Consider the following 19,964-nt stretch of genomic DNA (forward strand, 5'->3'; position numbering starts at 1 on the left):
AGCTAGGTATACAAAAGTCACTTCTACTGTGATGATTTTGTAGATATTAAATGTATTTGAAAATGTTAATAGATAGTGAAAAGGAACTGAAGTCTTGCCTTTCACTATCACATAACAATATGGTGTTAACAAACAATGTCACCTCCGAAACACAAGAAAAAGCAACCTACATGGAAAGCTGTGATTGGTAAATCTTCACAACTAAATTGCTTAAATTGGAAATCAAGTTTCTAAGATGAAAGCATCTATATGTTTACTTAACTAAAGCAGGAGAATTGATCTTGATTACAATATTATATTTACAACAGATGGGTGTATTTTGTGCATTCTCTTTGTTGAAAAAGTGAAAAAATGTAAATTTGCACTAAAACGTACAGTATAGTAATAAAAATAAGAGTGAGAGTGTGTTAGTTGATTTCTCCACTTTGAGACTTATGTTACTAAAATAAATGAAACCATTGGTGTACATGATATGGTTTCTCTTCAATAGAAATGAGCAAAAACTCTTGTTAACAGTGTTTTGTCACCTCCGAAACAGTAATTCTTAGTGTTTATCAGATCTTTTATTAATCTCTAGAAAATTCTCACTTCCTGTTGCCATATTACTATTTTCATCCACAAGAGATTCCTGTCAATTGGACAGAATCAAACAAAATTGCTTTGTCTTCGAGAAATTATCAAATATAATACGCTTGCTGTTTCGGAGGTGACAATTGTTTCGGAGGTGACAAGTGTTAACGGAAAATTGTAAATTGTTCCGAAATGAAAACAACAGGCTATATTTCTACTACCTTCCTTCTTAGATGATGTGAGGGGATATGTTACATTTTTGTAAATGTAATGTATAACTGATGTCAAGAATAAAAAAATCAAATACATAAATCTGTTGTCTCGGAGGTGACAGAAATGTTAACGGAAAAGTTGCATAAATTTATAAACACTCACCAAAAAATGATAAGCTATTTGAATCAAATAATCTTTGGATCGAAGTTAAGTCAGACTGATTACTATTCTGTTTTGATGGAAATTAGCAAAGTTGAATTTTATAATTGTGAGCAAGAGCTAACTCAAAAGAGGGGTTAACTGTTAACGGAAAATGTCACCTCCGAAACATAAAGTTTGGACAATTTCAGTCTTTAAAGAAGACAAAGCAGAACCTGGTAAACATAATAGTTCTTAAGTTTGGATACCTGTCTATCACCACAACAACAAAAATAATGAAAAGGAATAAACAATTTAATATGCTAGGTCTGACAAAAAAACCATGTCAGAGTGCATACACCAAAAGTGTTGGATTTCAAGCATGTAAATGCATGCCACATCTGAAAGAAAAAGAGAGGAAAGTTCATTAAGGTACCCAAGGTAGACACTGTGGGTGGTAAGTTTATGAGAAAAAAATAATGCATATCTGTCTGTGTATAAGAAAGTTATACACCAATTAGTGCCAAAACCGTGTTTTACACCACTGATTGTAAAAATGGCCATATACATTGTAAATGTAAAGTTGAGCAGACTTACCCCTGCAGCAGGGGAGGATAGCTCTCTGCTGAATGGCAGATGGCTTCTCAAAGCCGTAGGCATAGATGCCTCGTAGTAGGTTCTCCCTGAGCTTCATGTTGTCAAAACTGTCGACAACGGTGTCCCAGTTTGTCTGATCAAAGGGGAGAAAAAGGACTTGGATATATATTTTTTTCTATATCCCAGGAAGGACATGGAATAACGTACATGGACTGTATAATCAGGTACATAAACTTGGTCACTGCAGCACTGAAATTGTCGTATTTTGGACACCACATTCTCTCTTGGAGACAAAGCCAATGTTCATGGATGTGAGGGCCCACAGCCCACAAATTTTCTCTAGAGAATCTCTGAGTAATGCATGTATACACGAAGTTTCAAGAAAATACATTCAGACATTGCATAAATATGGGGGGGGGGGGGAGGGGAAGATAGTTACATTTTGAGAATTTGACTTTGAGCATGCACAACCAATAGTTAATGGGCATAACTTTGTCCACTCATACATTACACATGCCAAGTGTCATTTGGATATCTTGACCTTAAACGTTCAAACTTAAACGCTGTCCACAAAATTGATTATGGATGGAGGGATGGACCATCAGAAAACATTATGCCTCTGACGACACTTCATGTCGGAGACGTAAAAGAGGTAGTGTGGCCACTGAATACACACTGCCTCAGAAAGGTGGCATCTACTGTTTAAGTTAAAATTTGCAGTGTTTAAATTTTCAACTATTTCATGACAAGAAACTGGCATGAAAATAAAAGCACCCATTTTTTTTTTTTTTTTTTTGGTTAAAACATGTGAAATTTATGTCACTCTGTCAAGCACAGAAAAATTTACTTGTGTAAAAGTCCTGCCTTTACAGTATAGCACGGCACAAGAAAGTTTAACGTCATGCACAATGTCTCACCTTGACAACACCATCTTCCATTTGGGAGCTAACATCTCCACCTTCGGTGAACCTTCCATTTTCGTCTGGTCCCGGCTTCCCGACCGGTGAATCTCTGCAAGACGGATGAAAGTGCAAAATCCCAAAATCACTGTGCTGCATTTTAATGAGCCAATTTCCTTGCAACATACTAGTATGCTGAAAGATAAATTGACAATTAATGACATTCGTGTATGGCTTTTTATAAGGGCACTGACAGGATAATGGGCCATATGTCTGCATTTGGGCAATTCCATATATGGGAAGGTAAAAAAAAAATCAAAGTAAATTCAATGCTCAGAAATTGAAGTTTCCCATACGGATGGATTGTTTTTACGGAAATAAAAAAACCCTTTTCACTAACTTTCCTCATTTCTGTTGTACACACTTTGAAACTTGGAAGACTGTTTATTGTATTACCTTAGATTTGACAATTTCAAATGAAAATCAAACATGAAACGACTTAAATATCTCTCTCTACAATGTCAAAAAGGTCTTCAAACACTCCTTTATTTTCATTTTCTTCATGAAAAGGATCATCTTGGTCTCCTGAAATTATCAGCAGAATTTATGTTGTATACTTAAATTAAACTTTGTGCTGGTAAAATAGGGCACCTGCTTAATTGTGTTTCTTTCTAACGTGGTACAGAGACATCACTCTGTCGACTCAGGTGCTCCCACAGTATAACTGTGTAAATCAAGAGCGCCCCCGAGTTATGTGTGTTCCTGTTACACATTGTAAATATACACAGACACACACACACACACACACACACACAGAGGTAGCTCGCTGCATTGGGTGCGGCATGCACAGTATGCGTTCCACACGCCACAGAGGCCATGTGGTAGACAGCGATGCGTGTTTAATTTATACAGGCGCGGTGGAGCACCGCAATTTGCATCTCATTATCGCCCCGTTCTATTTGAATTTCCAACGGGCATCCACGGCTGCCCGAAACTGTGTGCATGAAAAAGTCAAATCTTTACCTTCTTCTTGTGCCGCTATGCGTGCCGCTAGTAAACTCAAACTTCCCACACTATCTAAGTTTTTAAAAACCTTCCTTTTGATGAAAAAATTATGAAGTTTGCTGCACTAGAACTTGAGATATTAAAGCGTTTTGAAAATCACCTCTCGCAAAACATGCTCTCTGTTTTTTTCCGACTGGACTATGGCCGGGCTCCAATGTGTCCGAAACTGGCAACATAAGTTCATCAGGCCTCAATCCATATATGGTGAAAGTTTTCGCTTTGTACCACCTGTACTTTTTGAGAAATCAACTTGTTTCTACAGGGTTTGGAATAGAAAATTGTAGTCGGCGAAACAATTGAAAATGACGTCATTTCTTTTCCCGTAATATTGGGCATGCGTGTGGTACGTGAGATTCAGGATTTCGTGCTCATTGTTGGTTTGCATGTGACGCAGTCAATTTTGCTGAGTGTCGCACGGCGGTGATTGCTGAGCTGCTGCCGCGCACGCTGCATGCAGCAATGCGTTGTGTGTGCTGTGACATGCAACGCCACAGTGACGCGATTAATTATACATGGGACCGACCTGTACGCTTTGCGTTCGTGTCATTTTTGACATCACCTTCTGTTTTTTCCGACACAACCATGGCCGGGAATATTATGGTATGAAATTTAAAATGCAAGCAGGGCAATTCCATAAATTCGGACGTACATTTTGAACACATTAATAAGCTGCCAAACATACAAAGATTGAGAATATGAAACTATTTTCTGGCCATGATATGACAAGTGGTTAGTAGAAAACAATTAACTATGAAAAAATTATGTCAAGACCTCAGTGACCTTGGAATGATTAAAAAATAGCATGTGTTCGGACGTACACAGAAAAAGTGAATTTTCTGACTTCATAAGTTCAGTCACAAAGTTCTGTGAAGTATGCAATATTTTTCTAAATATTCACATTATATCAGTTAAAGTAGATGTGAAATGATGTAGAAATGTAAAAAGAATTAGGAATTTAAACAATTAACATGGAAATTATTATGTTTGTTTTTTGTTTCGGACGTACAGTTTCGGACGTACACGACCGCCGTTTCGGACGTACACTATGTACACCCTCAACAACACTTATAATAAATGCAAAAAGAAATTTGTTACATAACTATTATTCATCCTAGGCCCTTCTCAGATGATAGCACTTGTCTATCATGTCAGCATTACCAGTGTAAATGAATAAAACCTCTTCAGAACATGAAAAATACTGTATACATAGGGTCTGTGCATTATCAGCTGCCTTAATACATGTAACAATATTCAGGCATGATAAGTACATCATGTATATATGTACTTGTACAAACAGGTATTACAGAACCAGAATTCTAATATCAAACTTTGTGATTATAACACAAAATACAGCCTAAAAACTTACTGGCCAGAACAACAGAAACACATGTGCTGCAATCTGTAGGTAACCAATTACTATATTAACTATAGACACATTATATTTCTGTTTATTTTTTTTTTTCACAATGTGATAAAGGTACAAAATAATGTACGGTCAACGAAGTACTGTACCAGATGCATTTATTTGCAAACAGAAAGAAAAATAAAATTTGTGGAAAATCAAAAGATTTACATGAAGTAGCCAATAACTGTTTGTAACATACTGACTAGATATCTGTTACATGTACTATGTGTATGTATACCATGGTGGCAAAACAATACATTTTTTTTTACAGACAACAGTAGAGTAATCCTAACACAATGGATATTGTTCATGGGCAAGTCAAAGCTATTTGATTTTGCCATCTTAAATGGGAAATAAGAGTAAAAAATAGGCCTGTTTTGCCAATATTAGAATTAAACCCTAGTCTATATTAAAGCATATTGCAGTTAGTAAACAACGACCTTTACAAATATGGAAAAAAAATAATCAAAAGAAACCATTTGCTGATTACTTTATGTTGATTCAACAGTAAGTACATGTATTGGACCAGAACATTTTACATGAATTTTTACTCTGTTCTCAAGACTCTCTGAACTTACAATGAAAAGACCAAAGCAAAAATTGCACGGTCACATTCAATTTATGAGTGATTTATGTATTAAACACAACATTCAGTGTAATTTAAACATTATGGGTTCCTTTTTGTGAGACAAGCTCACAGAAACATGCATGGTAATGTACAAAATGTATGAAGAAAGTATCATATGGAACAGTTTTGCATTAGGCTTGGAATATTCTGGTAATCAAAGGCCTTTTGATGTTGTTTTTTATATAGAATATTAGATTGAGTGAAATGTTATTGAGTACCTGCTAAACAATGGGCTCTATGCAGTGTACTTTTGTTGCATAATTTATTTTATGGATAAATCTTATTCACTCTGAAATATTTATCATTATAAATCACTAACACTATAATAACCATTTTTATGGCATGACCTGCTCCAGTACTCCTTCGGCAGCAACATCAGTCTGTAATTTTCAAATGAATGGTTAAAGCGCATGAAGGTAAATCACAAATTAGACAGGGCTGCACACTAACCCATTTTTTCTACTGGTAGGACTGGTCTGTCAGACCAGTAGGTACCCAGTTTTTCCATCTTTTACTGGTTCATTCCTTTAAAAAATTACTGGTCCGACAGTAATTTTTACTTGTCCTGGAGACCATCGGACCAGTGCCAGTGTGCAGCATTGAATTAAATCATTAAATTAAAAAAATATGATATGACATAGATACAGTAGACCATGAAACCGATTTTGAAAGAAGACAGGATATACATCATACCTTTGTCAAGAAAATTGACAAAAGGTTTAGGAACTAACCGAAGTGAATTGAACATTGTATGTCTATGAGGTCTTAGGTCGTAACGATGTATATCATATTGTTGTCTAAATTGCAGGCTGTGTGTCCATTAATCTGTAATCAAAATGCATGAAGATGCAGATGATAACTTTAAGTTACAAGATTAGGATTGTAAACACCAGCTGACAAAAATGGTAGGAAACTACATTGTAGTATTGCAATGTGAACGCAAGGTGATAAGAAGCTGAAATACTCAGTCTTGGCCAAAATAGGAGGGTATTTCATACAACAAGCCACCTTCTCTGCTCTATGTCCCACAAGTAAGCAAGTAATCAATATCTGTCCTTGTAAAGACACATTGCCTAAACAATGTTCTCTCAGAATTTTGATATATGACCATTCCTTACTGTTGGTGGTTTTCATACATTCCACAGTATCAACTTCAAACCACGCTTTCCGTTCAGCCTAACTTGTTTGTGTGCACACATACATGGACAGAATTTGTTTATTTAATAAATAATTAAAATTTCATTGAATATTAATTATAAACCTACTTATACAAGAGGATTAGACACAGAAATGTATTCCTTAAACATTTAAGCTCAATAGGATTGTTTTCAATGGGTTCCAGAGCACAGCAAGAAGTCAACATGAAAAGTGTTTCGGACGTACAATAAAAGTTGTTTCGGACGTACATAAAATAGTGTACGTCCGAACACATATTTTTTCATTAATTAGAGATAATTACAAAATTCTAAAGTTACACATTTGAAAAGCAACAAAAACTTGCTTTGCACTGAGATTTTGTAGTTTACTAGCATTCAAGTTTTTATGTAAGATTAAAAAAAGGTGTTTTTTTGTTTCGGACGTACATTGAAATAATGCATAAAATAAGAGTAAAGAAGACAACATAAATTGTCACTTTCACATTCTCTACCCTATGGATATGGAAAAAGTGATTCATTACCTTCATATTTAATGATGTAGTGAGTTGAAAAGTTTTCTTTTCCTTCACAAAAAATATCAAATGAAATAGTGGATTATAAAAGTGGTTCCAGAGCAGTTGTGAAATGGCTTCATTGAAATTACTCCTGTGACCTTGACCTTGGTTAAGTGCATTTCTAATTTACATTTTTGAACAGTTTAAACAATTCCCATCAAAATGATGTATAATTTGTGCTGATAATTTCATTTTGAAAAATTGACCCTCTGGTTGACAAATTTATGGAATTGCCCAGCAGATAAATAAATTTCGGTGTACTTTGTTTGAATGGCGCTTTTGTTCCGCAATCACACTTCGTGAATTTTAGGATGATTTTCGAGGCATATTTTTGGTAATTTTGCTCGCCAGGTTTTCGCTAAAATTTCACATTTTATCATTGTCAAATCCTTGAATATGTTATATGTGCATATTCGGACATGTTTTCAAATTCAAACTAACTCAATTTTAATCCGAAAATAGGTTTCCTGAAATTGTTATTAGCTTGAGAAGTTGTTTACTTTTTCTCAACTACGCGAGTACATGTTGTTTACTTTATGCAAATGAGGCTCGGCTGCCGATGGATTTCTGCGAGATAATTGGGGTGCTCCACCGCGCCTGTATAGATGCATGAGCCCCTTCATGCAGACGTTTCTATGATTCTTGCATACAAATCCACGCCTAAAAAGTTCACTGTGGCAAAAAAAAAAATAAAAATAAAAAAATTACTGCAAGGGGTATCTTCAAGGCAATAATATATCTCCACACCAAGATGTGGAGCTAGCGAAAAACTAATCGCACTATCAGAGACTCCAACTCTCCCGCTTTTGACGGGAGATCTCCTGCCGAAAGCCCATTTTTGCAAAATCTCTTGTTCTCCCGCTTGAGATTTATTTTCTCCCACTTGAAATGATTTCTTACTTAGCGTCATCGTATGTTGAAAAATGCTTCTTTTAGTGGATAGCATGAGATAACACCTAGAATCCTAGAGCTGGACCCCGGCCTCAAGGAACTTCGCACTTTGTGCACATCAAGTTGGAGTCTCCCGTTTGCTACGGGTTTCAGGCAGGGGAATCTCTTGGGGTTGGAGTCTCTGCACTATCGGGTTCAGCATATCCTCAACTACTAGCATGCCTCTTGGGAATATAAGCAGCGAAGCAGATGCTGAGGTATGGGGATAGATGTGATTCTATCAATGTTTACATTAATTTATTGTTGGATTTATGTACTGCTGTTCTGAAAGATATAATGAAAAACTTCCTTTCATGCGATACCAAATTTGACAGGATTTGTTACCAGCATGGTCTGGCAATTCTGCAATAAAGGTGATATTTGGCACAAAAATGCGGGGTCATCACAGTGTAGGCGCGCGACTCCATTGTGTTTTATGGGACTTGTGTGTTACTAGATAAAATTAAAGGGGTGTGTTTTCGTCCTAAGGTTGGCAGTGCACGATCAGACACCCTAATAGAACACAAAGAACTACCTACAGATCCTACAAGTGCCACTACACCGTAAACCTAATGGAGCATGCAGTTTGTTTTTTGTTTTGTTTTTTAAACAGCAAAGTTATTGTAATAAGGATGTTTATTTTAATCTATACCAGTTAGTATGGTTAGTTGCCAATATCATCACTGCTCACTCCCAAGCACTAGTGTACAAAATGAACTTTCGCACCCATTTGTCAAATGACCTCCAAACATCCACAAATTCACTCTAAACATTCAACGGCCTAAAATATTTGTTTCTGAGTGAGATTCCAGTCCAGTAGAAAAAGAATTTTTCACTGTTTTGACACTGTTACACTTGTCGGAATATGTCGCAGCTGGTTCACTCTGTGATACCTGCGTTGCACAGGAGCAGACAGCGCAGCATGGTGTACAAAACACGTTCACAGCAGTAAATGTCGTGACTCTGAATGTACATGTAGCTATCTCACAGCCATCACGCATCAGAAGTTCTTCTATGGTATCTTTAAAAGAATATTTTTCTGCCTTGCTCTCAGCTTGTACCGAGTCGCGTTAGCGAATGATCGGGATTGTTTGTGTTGTGTGTGTGTGCGTGCGTGCATGCATATGTGTGATATGTGTGAGTGTGTGTGTGTGTGCATGAAAAAAATTGTGAAAAACATGGTTATAAGATAAGGATGAAAGAATATATAGCCTTAAAAAAAAAGGCTAGGAAAAGGGGAAAAATAAAAAGAAAAGATATTTAAAAAAAAGAAACAAAATGAAACAAAAGATTTACAAAATAGAAAGTTCAGGCACTGTACAGTACTGGTTGAGGTGGGGATCCCGGGATTCATGTTTTGAACATTCCTAAGTGAGATAATGAGAAACCTCTTATGAAATATGAAAGAGCATGTAATTTTAGGACGGATTCAACGTTTATTTGATGAAAATCAGTTTTCAAATGGCCGAGATATCAAAAAAAAAAAAAAATGTAATAATAAAAGGCGATAGGCCACGCCTTTTATTAGGATCTCTTTGTTTCACCTTGTTTTTGGATATCTCAGCCATTCCAAAACCAATTTTCATCAAATAAACTATACCCTTTAGAACATGCTCTTTGACATCTCACAGAGTGGTTTCTGAATATCTTGTAAAACGTTAAATGCTAAATCCTCACCTCGACCAGAACTGTACACACCCTTTAATGGAAGGAAAGAAAGAGAAGCTTGCATTTTAAAAGGAACGACAGCATAGTACAAGCAGTGTTGCCCTAATGCTGCAGAAACTACAGTGGCAGTCACTCAATGAACAATGTAACCATGCTAGAATCACTAATGGCCTTGTGGCTATCCCTGCAGCCCCACCCTACATATTCCAAGCTTTAGAAGGAACAAGAGGTCACCATCTACAAATCCGGCAACATCATTGCAGAATCTTAGCATACCTGTATAGTTTCTTCCCAAGTGTGGTCTGTCTATGGAATGCTCTCCCAACCAAATCAGTGTAAGCCCCATCCATTTAGGTCTTCAAGCACCGCCTCTTGTCAGTCACCCTCCGTTAAAATATCAAGATATTTGGTTTTTACTTGTACTTTTATTTTGCTCTCCCCTTTTAATTTGTGTGTGTTCACACTGTATTCTGCACTACACGTGTTGCCATGATGGCGCACCTCACTGCACTCAGTGCGACTAGGCCCCCCTATACTCTATTAAAAGGGATGTACTTTAATGGAAGAAGAATGCAAGGGAGAGATGGATATGTTTAAAAAGAAAAGAGGAAAGCGAAGAGAAAAATATAGACTGATAACAGAAAAGCACTAGGTGGAATAGATCTAATGAGATGAATTAAAACTGGATGATATTGAAAGCAAAGATTAGGAAGGAAAGAAAGAATCATACAGAAATGAAGAAAAGAATTCATTAGAATGACACATATTTCATTAAATATGTTTGAGAGGATAGAAAGGAAAGACCCTTGTAGTTGTAGTTGGAGGGAAAAGGAACACATGAAGGAAACAAAGAATAGGCAGAAAGTAGCCTACGGTTAAATAGGAAATTGTGAAAGTTTGATAAGATGAAAACCTCAAAGTGAAAGACATGATTGATAGGAAAGAAAGGGAAATTTGGGTATAGATTCTACCTGCGAATGAAAGAAGTCAAGATATACAGAAAAGAAAGAGAAAGATATAACTATTAAGTGGCAGCACACACTAGTGCACGCGCTCAATCGCTTTGAAGCTACAACTGCTAATGCAAGACTTGGACGAGGAAGAGGAAAACAATTTTCAGCTTTTCAAGGACACCATACCACACTCCATAGAAAAAGCTGGAGTGTCGCTACATTCAGACCAAATGATCGACCCCTAGCATGCGCGGAGTGCTTGTGTACAGAGCAGCATTTCAAGTGATCGAGATTTTCCAATGATTTTCCAACACTTGTATTGAATCTACAAGTGTTAAAACTAATTGTCTATTTGACTTAGGATCAGATGCAAGCATTTTACTACTTAGTTGACCGAAAGATCGGTCTGTAGATCTATATATGGTCGTCGGGGATATGTTCCACGGAGACTGCGTCTGGCTTCACAGATCCCCTCCTCCTCCGGAGAGCAATAATATCAAACAGAAATAAAAAGACTCCTCCGGACAGATGCATCTTTCTGTCTAGTATTTTAGGTAACGTAACTGTTAACAAGGCGAGTTTGTGGATGTTTGGAGATCATTTGACAAACAGGTGTGAAAGTAAACTAGTGGCTCACTCCCACATATCTCCTTAAAAACAGCACTGCTCTATGACAGGAGAGCAGGGCCAGTCTTTCCTTTGTTTCATAAAAGATTCAGATTGTGAGAAAGGTGATGAACGAGTTCAGTTGATGATCATTAATGATCACCTTTGACAGAACGTTCTAACCCGATCCCCAAGAAACATTGGGCGTTCAATAGATTCTAGATGTAGAACATCAGTTTTTCAAACGAATCACTGGTGAAGAGATGAGTTCAGACAAAATGAAAATATCCATAAATCCCACTGAATAATGGGAAGTTTCACACCACAGTCTGCGTCTGTAACACTCCGCTCGCCATATTTCGTAACACACATCATTCAGCTAGCTACGCGTGAACAAGCCGCGCCTTTCTTACACGTGCTGCACGCTCTATTCTAAGCCCTCATACATTCTACGCGCGTGCACACGTCAAGATACATGCGAACTAAGAATCGGCCATTGGGGCAGGCGCTACAGCACTCTGAATGAATGAATGAATGAATGAAATGCCGCGCCGGCATTTCTTAACAAATATCATTCTATGACATATAATATGAAGATTACATCCAACTGGATTTCTTTTCCACAATATGATAGACTGCTACCACATATATTACTACGTGAAGTTTCGCTTAAATTGACTGTCGAGAAAAAGGTGAAATTCTTACCTCGGATTATCACTATAGTTGGACATTCTTCAAATAACGTGTCTCACGTTGAGAAAGACCGAACGAAGGTTATATCGTTCGGAAGTGTGAGACGGTAGTGCGCAATGAAATATACATCCGCACAGTCATATAACAACAGATGATATTCATCACATAGGAAAATACGGGAGAAAAATAACGCTAAGATTCTCGGAAGTACAATTCTGTACTGAAAATTACATATTTTTAGCTTATCCCGTGCATTCCATGCTGATATGCTGAAAAAATGTTAATTGTCAGTGAATTTAGATCACCAGCGCATTGATATAATGACGTATTCTCAGTCGGGTTTCCCAATGTGGCCGAATTGCGAAATTTCATTTTGTACATGTGTTGGTGGATTGCCAATTCCTTGCCCCCTGCATGACAGCCTACATTACAGCTGTTTTTTTTTTTTCATTCGTTTGTTTGTTTGTTTGTTTGCTTGCTTGTTTGCTTGCTTATTTGTTTATCTGTGTACAAAATAACTCAAAAAGTTGCGGACGGATATGAATGAAACTTTCGGCAAAAAGTTGTTAATGACACAGGGAACAGATGATTAAATTTTGGTTTAGATCCGGGACTTTTTTAATCAAGGATTTATTTATTTTTTTTTTGTATGTTTCAGATCGATATGAGGGTCAATAAAGTTGGGAGTTCAAGTTTCGCGCACTTGAGGTTTGCTTACGCGCTCTAAGCACGTGCTCTGCTCGGGCGATGCGAGGCGCCGCGCATCTGGAAGCCGATGACGTATAAACAAAAGGCTTCTATTGGACGATTTTCAGCATAATTATGTGTGTATGGATAAAAATGAACTGCTTGAAGGAGGTCTTTTTTCCCTTCTTCTTCTTCTGGCTAAGTCTGCCCCCTTCAATAAGCTGTTCAATTAGATTCTTGTAGACTGTGTTATTTACATTACTATAGGCCTATATAGAGTTCGCCAATATTTACGAGCACATTACAATTATCATGATTATGAAGAACAAAGACTATTTATAGCCACTGCATGTGCGGGTCAACCGATAGTCGGTTACGGAATGGCTCCACATCATCGCGACGGCGCTCTTAAAAATGGCTACTCCGCGGGGTCTAAATCCCGGTCGCGCTCACAGAGTGCTTTTCTAGTTTTATTAGGCCTATTATTATTTTTTTAAGGATGTAACTAATCAGACTATATTACTTAGGAAACCTATATGTTTAGCTTACTACATTGTCAGTATTTTAGCGATGTAAAAGTGATGATAATTTAAAATAGGCCCTAATCATAACGTGTAACTGGTAAAGAAACAAAACTTTACATATTTCCAATACAAAACTTTGTATGACGAAATCAACAAATCGGAATAAAAGTAACGATTAGGCCTCATCAGCAAAAAAAAAAAAAAAAATAGACAAATAAATAAATAAAAAATAGAATAAACAATCTGAACTCATGATATCTTTTTGTCGATCCAATGTTTGCACTTATTTATAGGGAAGTGTTGGCACAAGCTGAGAGTGCTTGAAGAAGCAGGGACTCACGGATCCCTGTTACCACTCGGGGGTAAAACGGACCCTCCCCCTCCCCTCCCCCCCCCCCCCCCCCGCCCCGCCCACTCCCCAACAGAAGTTATTCGCTTCGGGAAAACATGTGCGCCTAGCGATCCAAGTGTTTTACTGTTATGAAACAGATGCGAATTCAAACATAACTCATTGACAACAAAGTCAATTAATCACAGAAGTGAGGAAGGAACAAACAAATCATTCACAACTACATCTATAGAAAGGCACTTCCTCCCCCCCCCTCCCGTCAGGTTTTCATGAAGTCTGTATACCACTTGCGTATAAATTCCCGATTTTTCGAGACACTATAAGGACGGTAAGTTTTCAAGGGGGTGGAAATCCAGAAAATTATTGTTGAACGGAGTTTTTTGTGTTTTTTTAAGCGTTTTATTTGCATTGATCTCGTAGGCCTATTACTTTAGAGTCTCTGGGATCATCTTAGGGAGGAAAGGAAACGTAGGAAAAGGCTAGATTCAAGTGAAATGGAAAAATGGAAACATACCAAAATGAGCGGAAAGACTGCCTTCACCACCAACCACGGGCTTCCGCATAAACCTTGGTTGAAAAAAAAAAATGCCTCAACCTTTCTCTCCGCGATGCGCGAGTGCAGTGTATGTGTTTCGTGATCAATGCATGCCCGCGACCGCCCGCACTACGCCAATGCTTCCGGAAGTTGTCGAACCCCAGCTGCAACAAATGTCGCATCATTCTGGAAATCATGGTGGTGGTCATCAATGATAATATTCTATGTAAATTGTTGAACGGCCTCCCCCCCCCCCTCCCCCTCCCATTAACTAAAAATCAATGACGCTTGCCTTTGAATAAGGAAAGTCCAGTCAATTAAGACGGGGATCGGATACTAGTAAATGCATTGGGTATTTAACAGCGTGTGACCCGGCGCGGCAGTCGCCCACATGATTTATGTAGACAATGCATAACGCTTTATAAAGCTATGTGATACTTGGAATGACAGTAGTTAGAAAGCCTTCGTCATCGCTACGTCACAAACAACGTCAATTCGCAAATATTCCTGGCTGGAAGATTATCTACATTTCATAGAGCCTAAACTGAAGTCGTTTCGCTTCCTCCCATCTTTCAAAACTAGTGTAGAAAAAAAATAATGATCGGCAAACGGGTAAATAAGTGAGTCTTGCCCTGTATGGAAGAGGTGAACTGACGCCTTCATTCCGCCACCGACCTAGTCCCGATTCGGGACTCTGAAGATTGTTTTTTTTTTTTGTTTGTTTTTTGTTTTTCCACGATTTGCGCCCTCATCCACCACTTTCGGGTTTTCCAGTCCAAGTATAAGTTAGTCGGGTAAGAAAGAGTAAAATATTACGAGTTCAACGGTAAAATTTTGATCGAAATCGGATGAAAAATCATCAGGAAGTTAAATTTTGAAGTTTCGATATTTTTCAGGAAACAGTACGTTCTCCTTGAATGGTCAATATGAATCAAAATAATGGTTAAGTGAGCATGTCATCCCCTCACAACTTGCCATATAGGGCCTAGTTTGTACATAGAATTTTGAAATTTCCAGTTTTTCATTCAAATGCAAATCCTAGTTTATAACTGATCACTTTTCTGAAGAGTTCATTGATTATTAGGCCTATTTGAGTTGACTATAAGTCTATGGCAGCCTCCGGTGGTAAGGGAATTTACAATCGATTTTATCTTTTGATAAAACGGGGCTCTGGAATAATATCATGCTTCAGACTTCAATGACAGAAACACTGAATTTCGTCATTATTTTGAACACGATCAATGAAAAATTGTGAGGTTATGTAAGCTCGTTCATTTGCATTATATCCATTGTATACGAGAACTGTTTTCCAGAAGTTATAGCAGAACTTCAAAATGTCATACTTGACTTCTTATTTTTCATCCAATTTCAGTCAAATTTTTACCGTTTAACTCGTAAGTTGCTCTTTTTTTTATCAGATTAACTTATATTAACTTATATTCCTCTATTTCTCTCGTTCTCTCCCTCTCTTTCTTATTCATGTTTACTACCTTTAAGATGTAAATATGTATACAAGTTATGTAAATATGTTTCAGGAGTTTGTATTATGTTACTTGTATATTCTCAATTACTCAGTACATAATTATGAATATTACTCGTCATGGTGACCTACAAATTTTACAAGCTATGCTTTTAGTTGGGTCACCCCATTTCCGTTTGTATAAGTACCCTGTTATTCTGTCAATTCATGCTGATATATTACTGTATATTATGTGTCAATATATAAACAATATTGCAATGTAAAATGGAAATGAAACGAATAAATTCAATTCAATTCAATTCAATTCAATTCAACTCAATTCAATTCAATTCAATTCAATTCAATTCAAAAGATTGAAGGAGGCACGGGCCCCGGTGCGCCCCCCCCCCCCTCCGATCCGCCATTGTACCCTGCAGAAAGGGGTGGGGTCTGTTTCGAGTAAACTATAGCGGAGGCACGATGTGGTTTATTTAACAGATGTTTTGTTAAACCAAAAGATAATTATGTTAATCGTCATATAGGTTTATAAATCATGGCTGCCATGAACATTGTGCAGTTACAAGGAATTGTATAAGAACTCTTACACAATGTCTGAATGTCATTACAAGGCATAGGACCAATTTCCATTCAATTCGATCAAATGAAATTTTATTTTAAATAACACGTGTTTGTTATCGATACAAATTCATAGAAAACAAAACGTGCGATTAAAAATAATTTGCATATTATGATGGAACTAATTGTTCAAAATAATTGCGTTAATGGACTCATATCGGGCCTACTAGTAATAACGGTTACGGTAGCCTATATAAATGTATATGTATATATATATATATATGAAGAGTTTGTTTGCAAAAACCGATAAGTCCATATTTGCCAAATGGAGATATTTGCGATTAAAGGTCAAGAAAAATAAAGAGAATAATAAGAAAATTTTTTCTTCTTTTGACCATAACTTCACAAATATACTTTTATATGTAGTGACCAATATATCATTTAAAAGGTATTATTTTGTACTTTGTGACAGAGATCGTACTTCAAAATCTTCAAAAATGGACTTATCGGTTTTTGCAAACAAACCCTTCATATAATTATTATAGTATATATATATATATATATATATATATATACATATAAATATAAATATATATATATATGTATATATATATATGTATATATATATATATATATATATATATATATATATGTATATATATATGTGTGTGTATATATATATATATATATATATGCATTAAAATCAAAATATGAAAGTTCTGTGACGGTGTGTAATAAATGGATATCAAGAGTAAAAACAGTCGTATAAAAACACCGCGGGAGCCAAAAAAAAAATATATATATATATATATATATATATATATTTCAGCTCCTGCGGTGTTTTTATGCCACTGTTTTACTCTTACTATATATATATATATATATATATATATATATTATATATGCATATATATTATACATTATATATATATATATATATATATGCATAGGCATTTTAGGACCGGCTTGCACAATGTCTGCATGCACGGATACCATAAATCAATCGTGGTGAGTCTCTTCCTCTTCTGAGAGGTTTGATTTAGGACCTATGCGATTGATTGTTCAAACGTTCAGCGAGGTTAATTTCATTCAAATCGTCGACTCATTGCATTTGCAATACATGTATTTCGCAATCTCCCGAGCTGACCATTATTTGCAATCGCAGTGAGCCTCAAGACTTATATATAGGCAGACTATGATAATGTGCCCCCTTTGGAATTGGGAGCAAGGTCCGACATGCCTGTATAGTAAAACTACAATAAAATGAACATGCAGAATATGATGATGGGGCTCTGGATGTCTTCGGTGCCCACGCAAATCTTAGTCTTGGTGTCCATACTATTAGCAAGTGGTCGCCCTATAAACTGCAATGTTCTCCACTTCGGAAGTACCAGCAATATTTAGGCCTTTGTTATAGTAACAACTGGTAGGACCTATATTACGTCAAAGGACAATTCATGACAAGTTAAAAGTCAATTTGATAAAAACAACAACGACAACAGCAGCATCAGTAGCAACAACAACAACGTAGAAGTAAATTTGTCAATTTGATAAAAACAACAACGTCAACAGCAGCATCAGTAGCAACAACAACAACAACAACGTAGAAGTATTAGAGTAGATTGTCATAAGCACAAGAGCTAAAGAAAAATGTACATAGACCTAATTGGATAACATTTTCTGGAAATTTTGGAAATGCAAAGTTTTGCTATACAAAACAGTTCTTGAGGAGGCACTCATCAATACAAATTTGATTTATGCAAATGGTGAAATGACGACGTCATAGTTTCACAACTTACGTGTTTGTGCTTTTAATATCGACTTTTTGTCTCTAGACCAACTATAACTGGTCCAGAATTCCCTTATTAACATGTCATTCACAGTATTACGATACGCCCCTTTCCCCTTCCCCTTTTAGCCATGACTGTTGATTGGCTCTGATCATATATTATGGCCTCAAGGCATGGTTCTCCAAATGTGTCTGGAGTTGTACGTCTTGAGACGACAGTTTCGCATAATATCGGCAAAAAGAAAATGAAATGACATGTTCGTCACGACTGTGTTGAGTGTTTACTTTCCTTGAACTACAAGTGAGTTTCATTTGGATGGATGGCTAAACGTAAGAGAGCAAGCATTTGGGAATTTGAGCATTTTCAATTGACCTTTGCCTCTTGTCCTTTAACCCCATGGCCAACAATAATTCGTCAAAAAATCAGTAACCGGTCACTTTCATTTTCATGACAATACTGAGTAATTTTCAAATTCTAATATGGGAAAAATTTGACATCTTAAAATTTTCATTTGACCTTTGACCCCATGGCCAAATTCTTTCTCCACAGAATCTTTGTGCAGTAATGCATGTAAAAAAATACAGTTTGATAAAGTTTGTGAATTGAGTATTCTCCAAGGTATGGAAAGTGTAGTTTTAGTACTGGATATATAGTCATAGAATTATCGTATACTATAGAATTTTAACCTGCCATTTGACCCATGACCCCATCACCCCAAAATTTCCAAGAGAATTATTGCCATAGCAGGCAGTATTATAATATGCAAATGATATGCACTAAGTTTCGTGAAGATACTTTGAGCCATTTCCGAGATATGGAGAAAAAAAGTGAAATGTTAGCATATTCGCTTGACCTTTGACCTTTTACCCTATGGTCCAAAACTTTCCTTAGAGAATCTTCATCTGGTAATACATGTGTACACCGTAAACTTCAAGAAAATATATTCAAGCATTGCATAAGTATGGGGGAAACAGTTACATTTTAAGAATTTGGCCTTTGACCTTGATCGAGCATACTATGTGCACCCAAACGCTAATAGGCACAACTTCGTCCACTCATACATGCATAATCAGTGACATATTATGCCAAGTTTCCATCGGATACCTCGAATGGTTTTTAAGTTACGCTGTCCACACAATATTGATAATGGACGGACGGATGGACGGACGGACACCCTGAAAACATAATGCCTCCGGTCTTGGTTGCAGAGACATAAAAAGTAAAAGTAACGTATGATAAACTGAGTAAGCGCATAAACAATCTGATTCAGAAGAGAGAAGAAGAAGAGGGAGCATTTTTTCATGTATTTATTCACCTCTAGTCAAGTTCAAACAGCAATTCATGTTAGTATTACTGTACAGCGTAACAGATTAATTCCTTGTAACTGATTGACAAATTGCCCTACATCGACGTAGGGCAATTTGTCAATCAGTTGCAATGAAAACATCTCGACGGAAGAATTTCACGAATTATTTGAAGATTAATTCTTTTAACAATAAAGGCAAACATTTCATTTTCAATAATAAATAAAGAAAATGACAATACAGCAAACTACCAACAAAAATGGAAACATATACTGTATCTGAAATAAGCCATCCCCAAAAACAATACTTCCTGTAGCTACCCTTCCTATAATACTGTATGTCCCCCCCCCCCCCCCAAGGGAAAAGTACAACGGATAAGTTAAAAGATAGCGAATCAATCCAAATAGGATTTCAGGGTATGAAACTATAACTTATTACCCACATCTTATAGAAAAACCTAACACGATATGCTTCAGTGGTCAAAGAGATATAGGGATCTTTGTGGAGCATGTCATGAATCCCTTCCTTTCAAGTTCCGTCTATTGTGTTATTATTAATATCATAATACCTTAATACATTACTACATGTTTACTTTCAGGTACACTTAGTTAGGCCTAATGATGTATATGAACATCACACAAGGCAAGTATTTAATTTACTACTA

At 36.6% G+C, this 19,964-nt stretch overlaps 1 protein-coding gene across 1 annotated transcript in view; it reads right to left on the reverse strand.

The window, feature by feature from the left end:
• LOC140244740 (eukaryotic initiation factor 4A-I-like) overlaps positions 1-12,176 on the reverse strand; it is a 30,511-nt gene extending 18,335 nt beyond the window's left edge. Inside the window, exons 1-3 of the mRNA XM_072324352.1 lie at positions 12,089-12,176; positions 2,436-2,529; positions 1,519-1,651 (exon numbers count right to left, since the gene is read on the reverse strand). Of these exons, the coding sequence (XP_072180453.1) occupies positions 1,519-1,651; positions 2,436-2,529; positions 12,089-12,114 (253 nt within the window). The 5' untranslated portion in view covers positions 12,115-12,176. The remainder of the gene's footprint in view (positions 1-1,518; positions 1,652-2,435; positions 2,530-12,088) is intronic.
• Between the last annotated feature and the right edge of the window lie 7,788 nt (positions 12,177-19,964).

The sequence above is a fragment of the Diadema setosum genome, chromosome 21 (genome assembly GCF_964275005.1).
Source record: "Diadema setosum chromosome 21, eeDiaSeto1, whole genome shotgun sequence".
Lineage (NCBI taxonomy): Eukaryota > Metazoa > Echinodermata > Echinoidea > Diadematoida > Diadematidae > Diadema > Diadema setosum.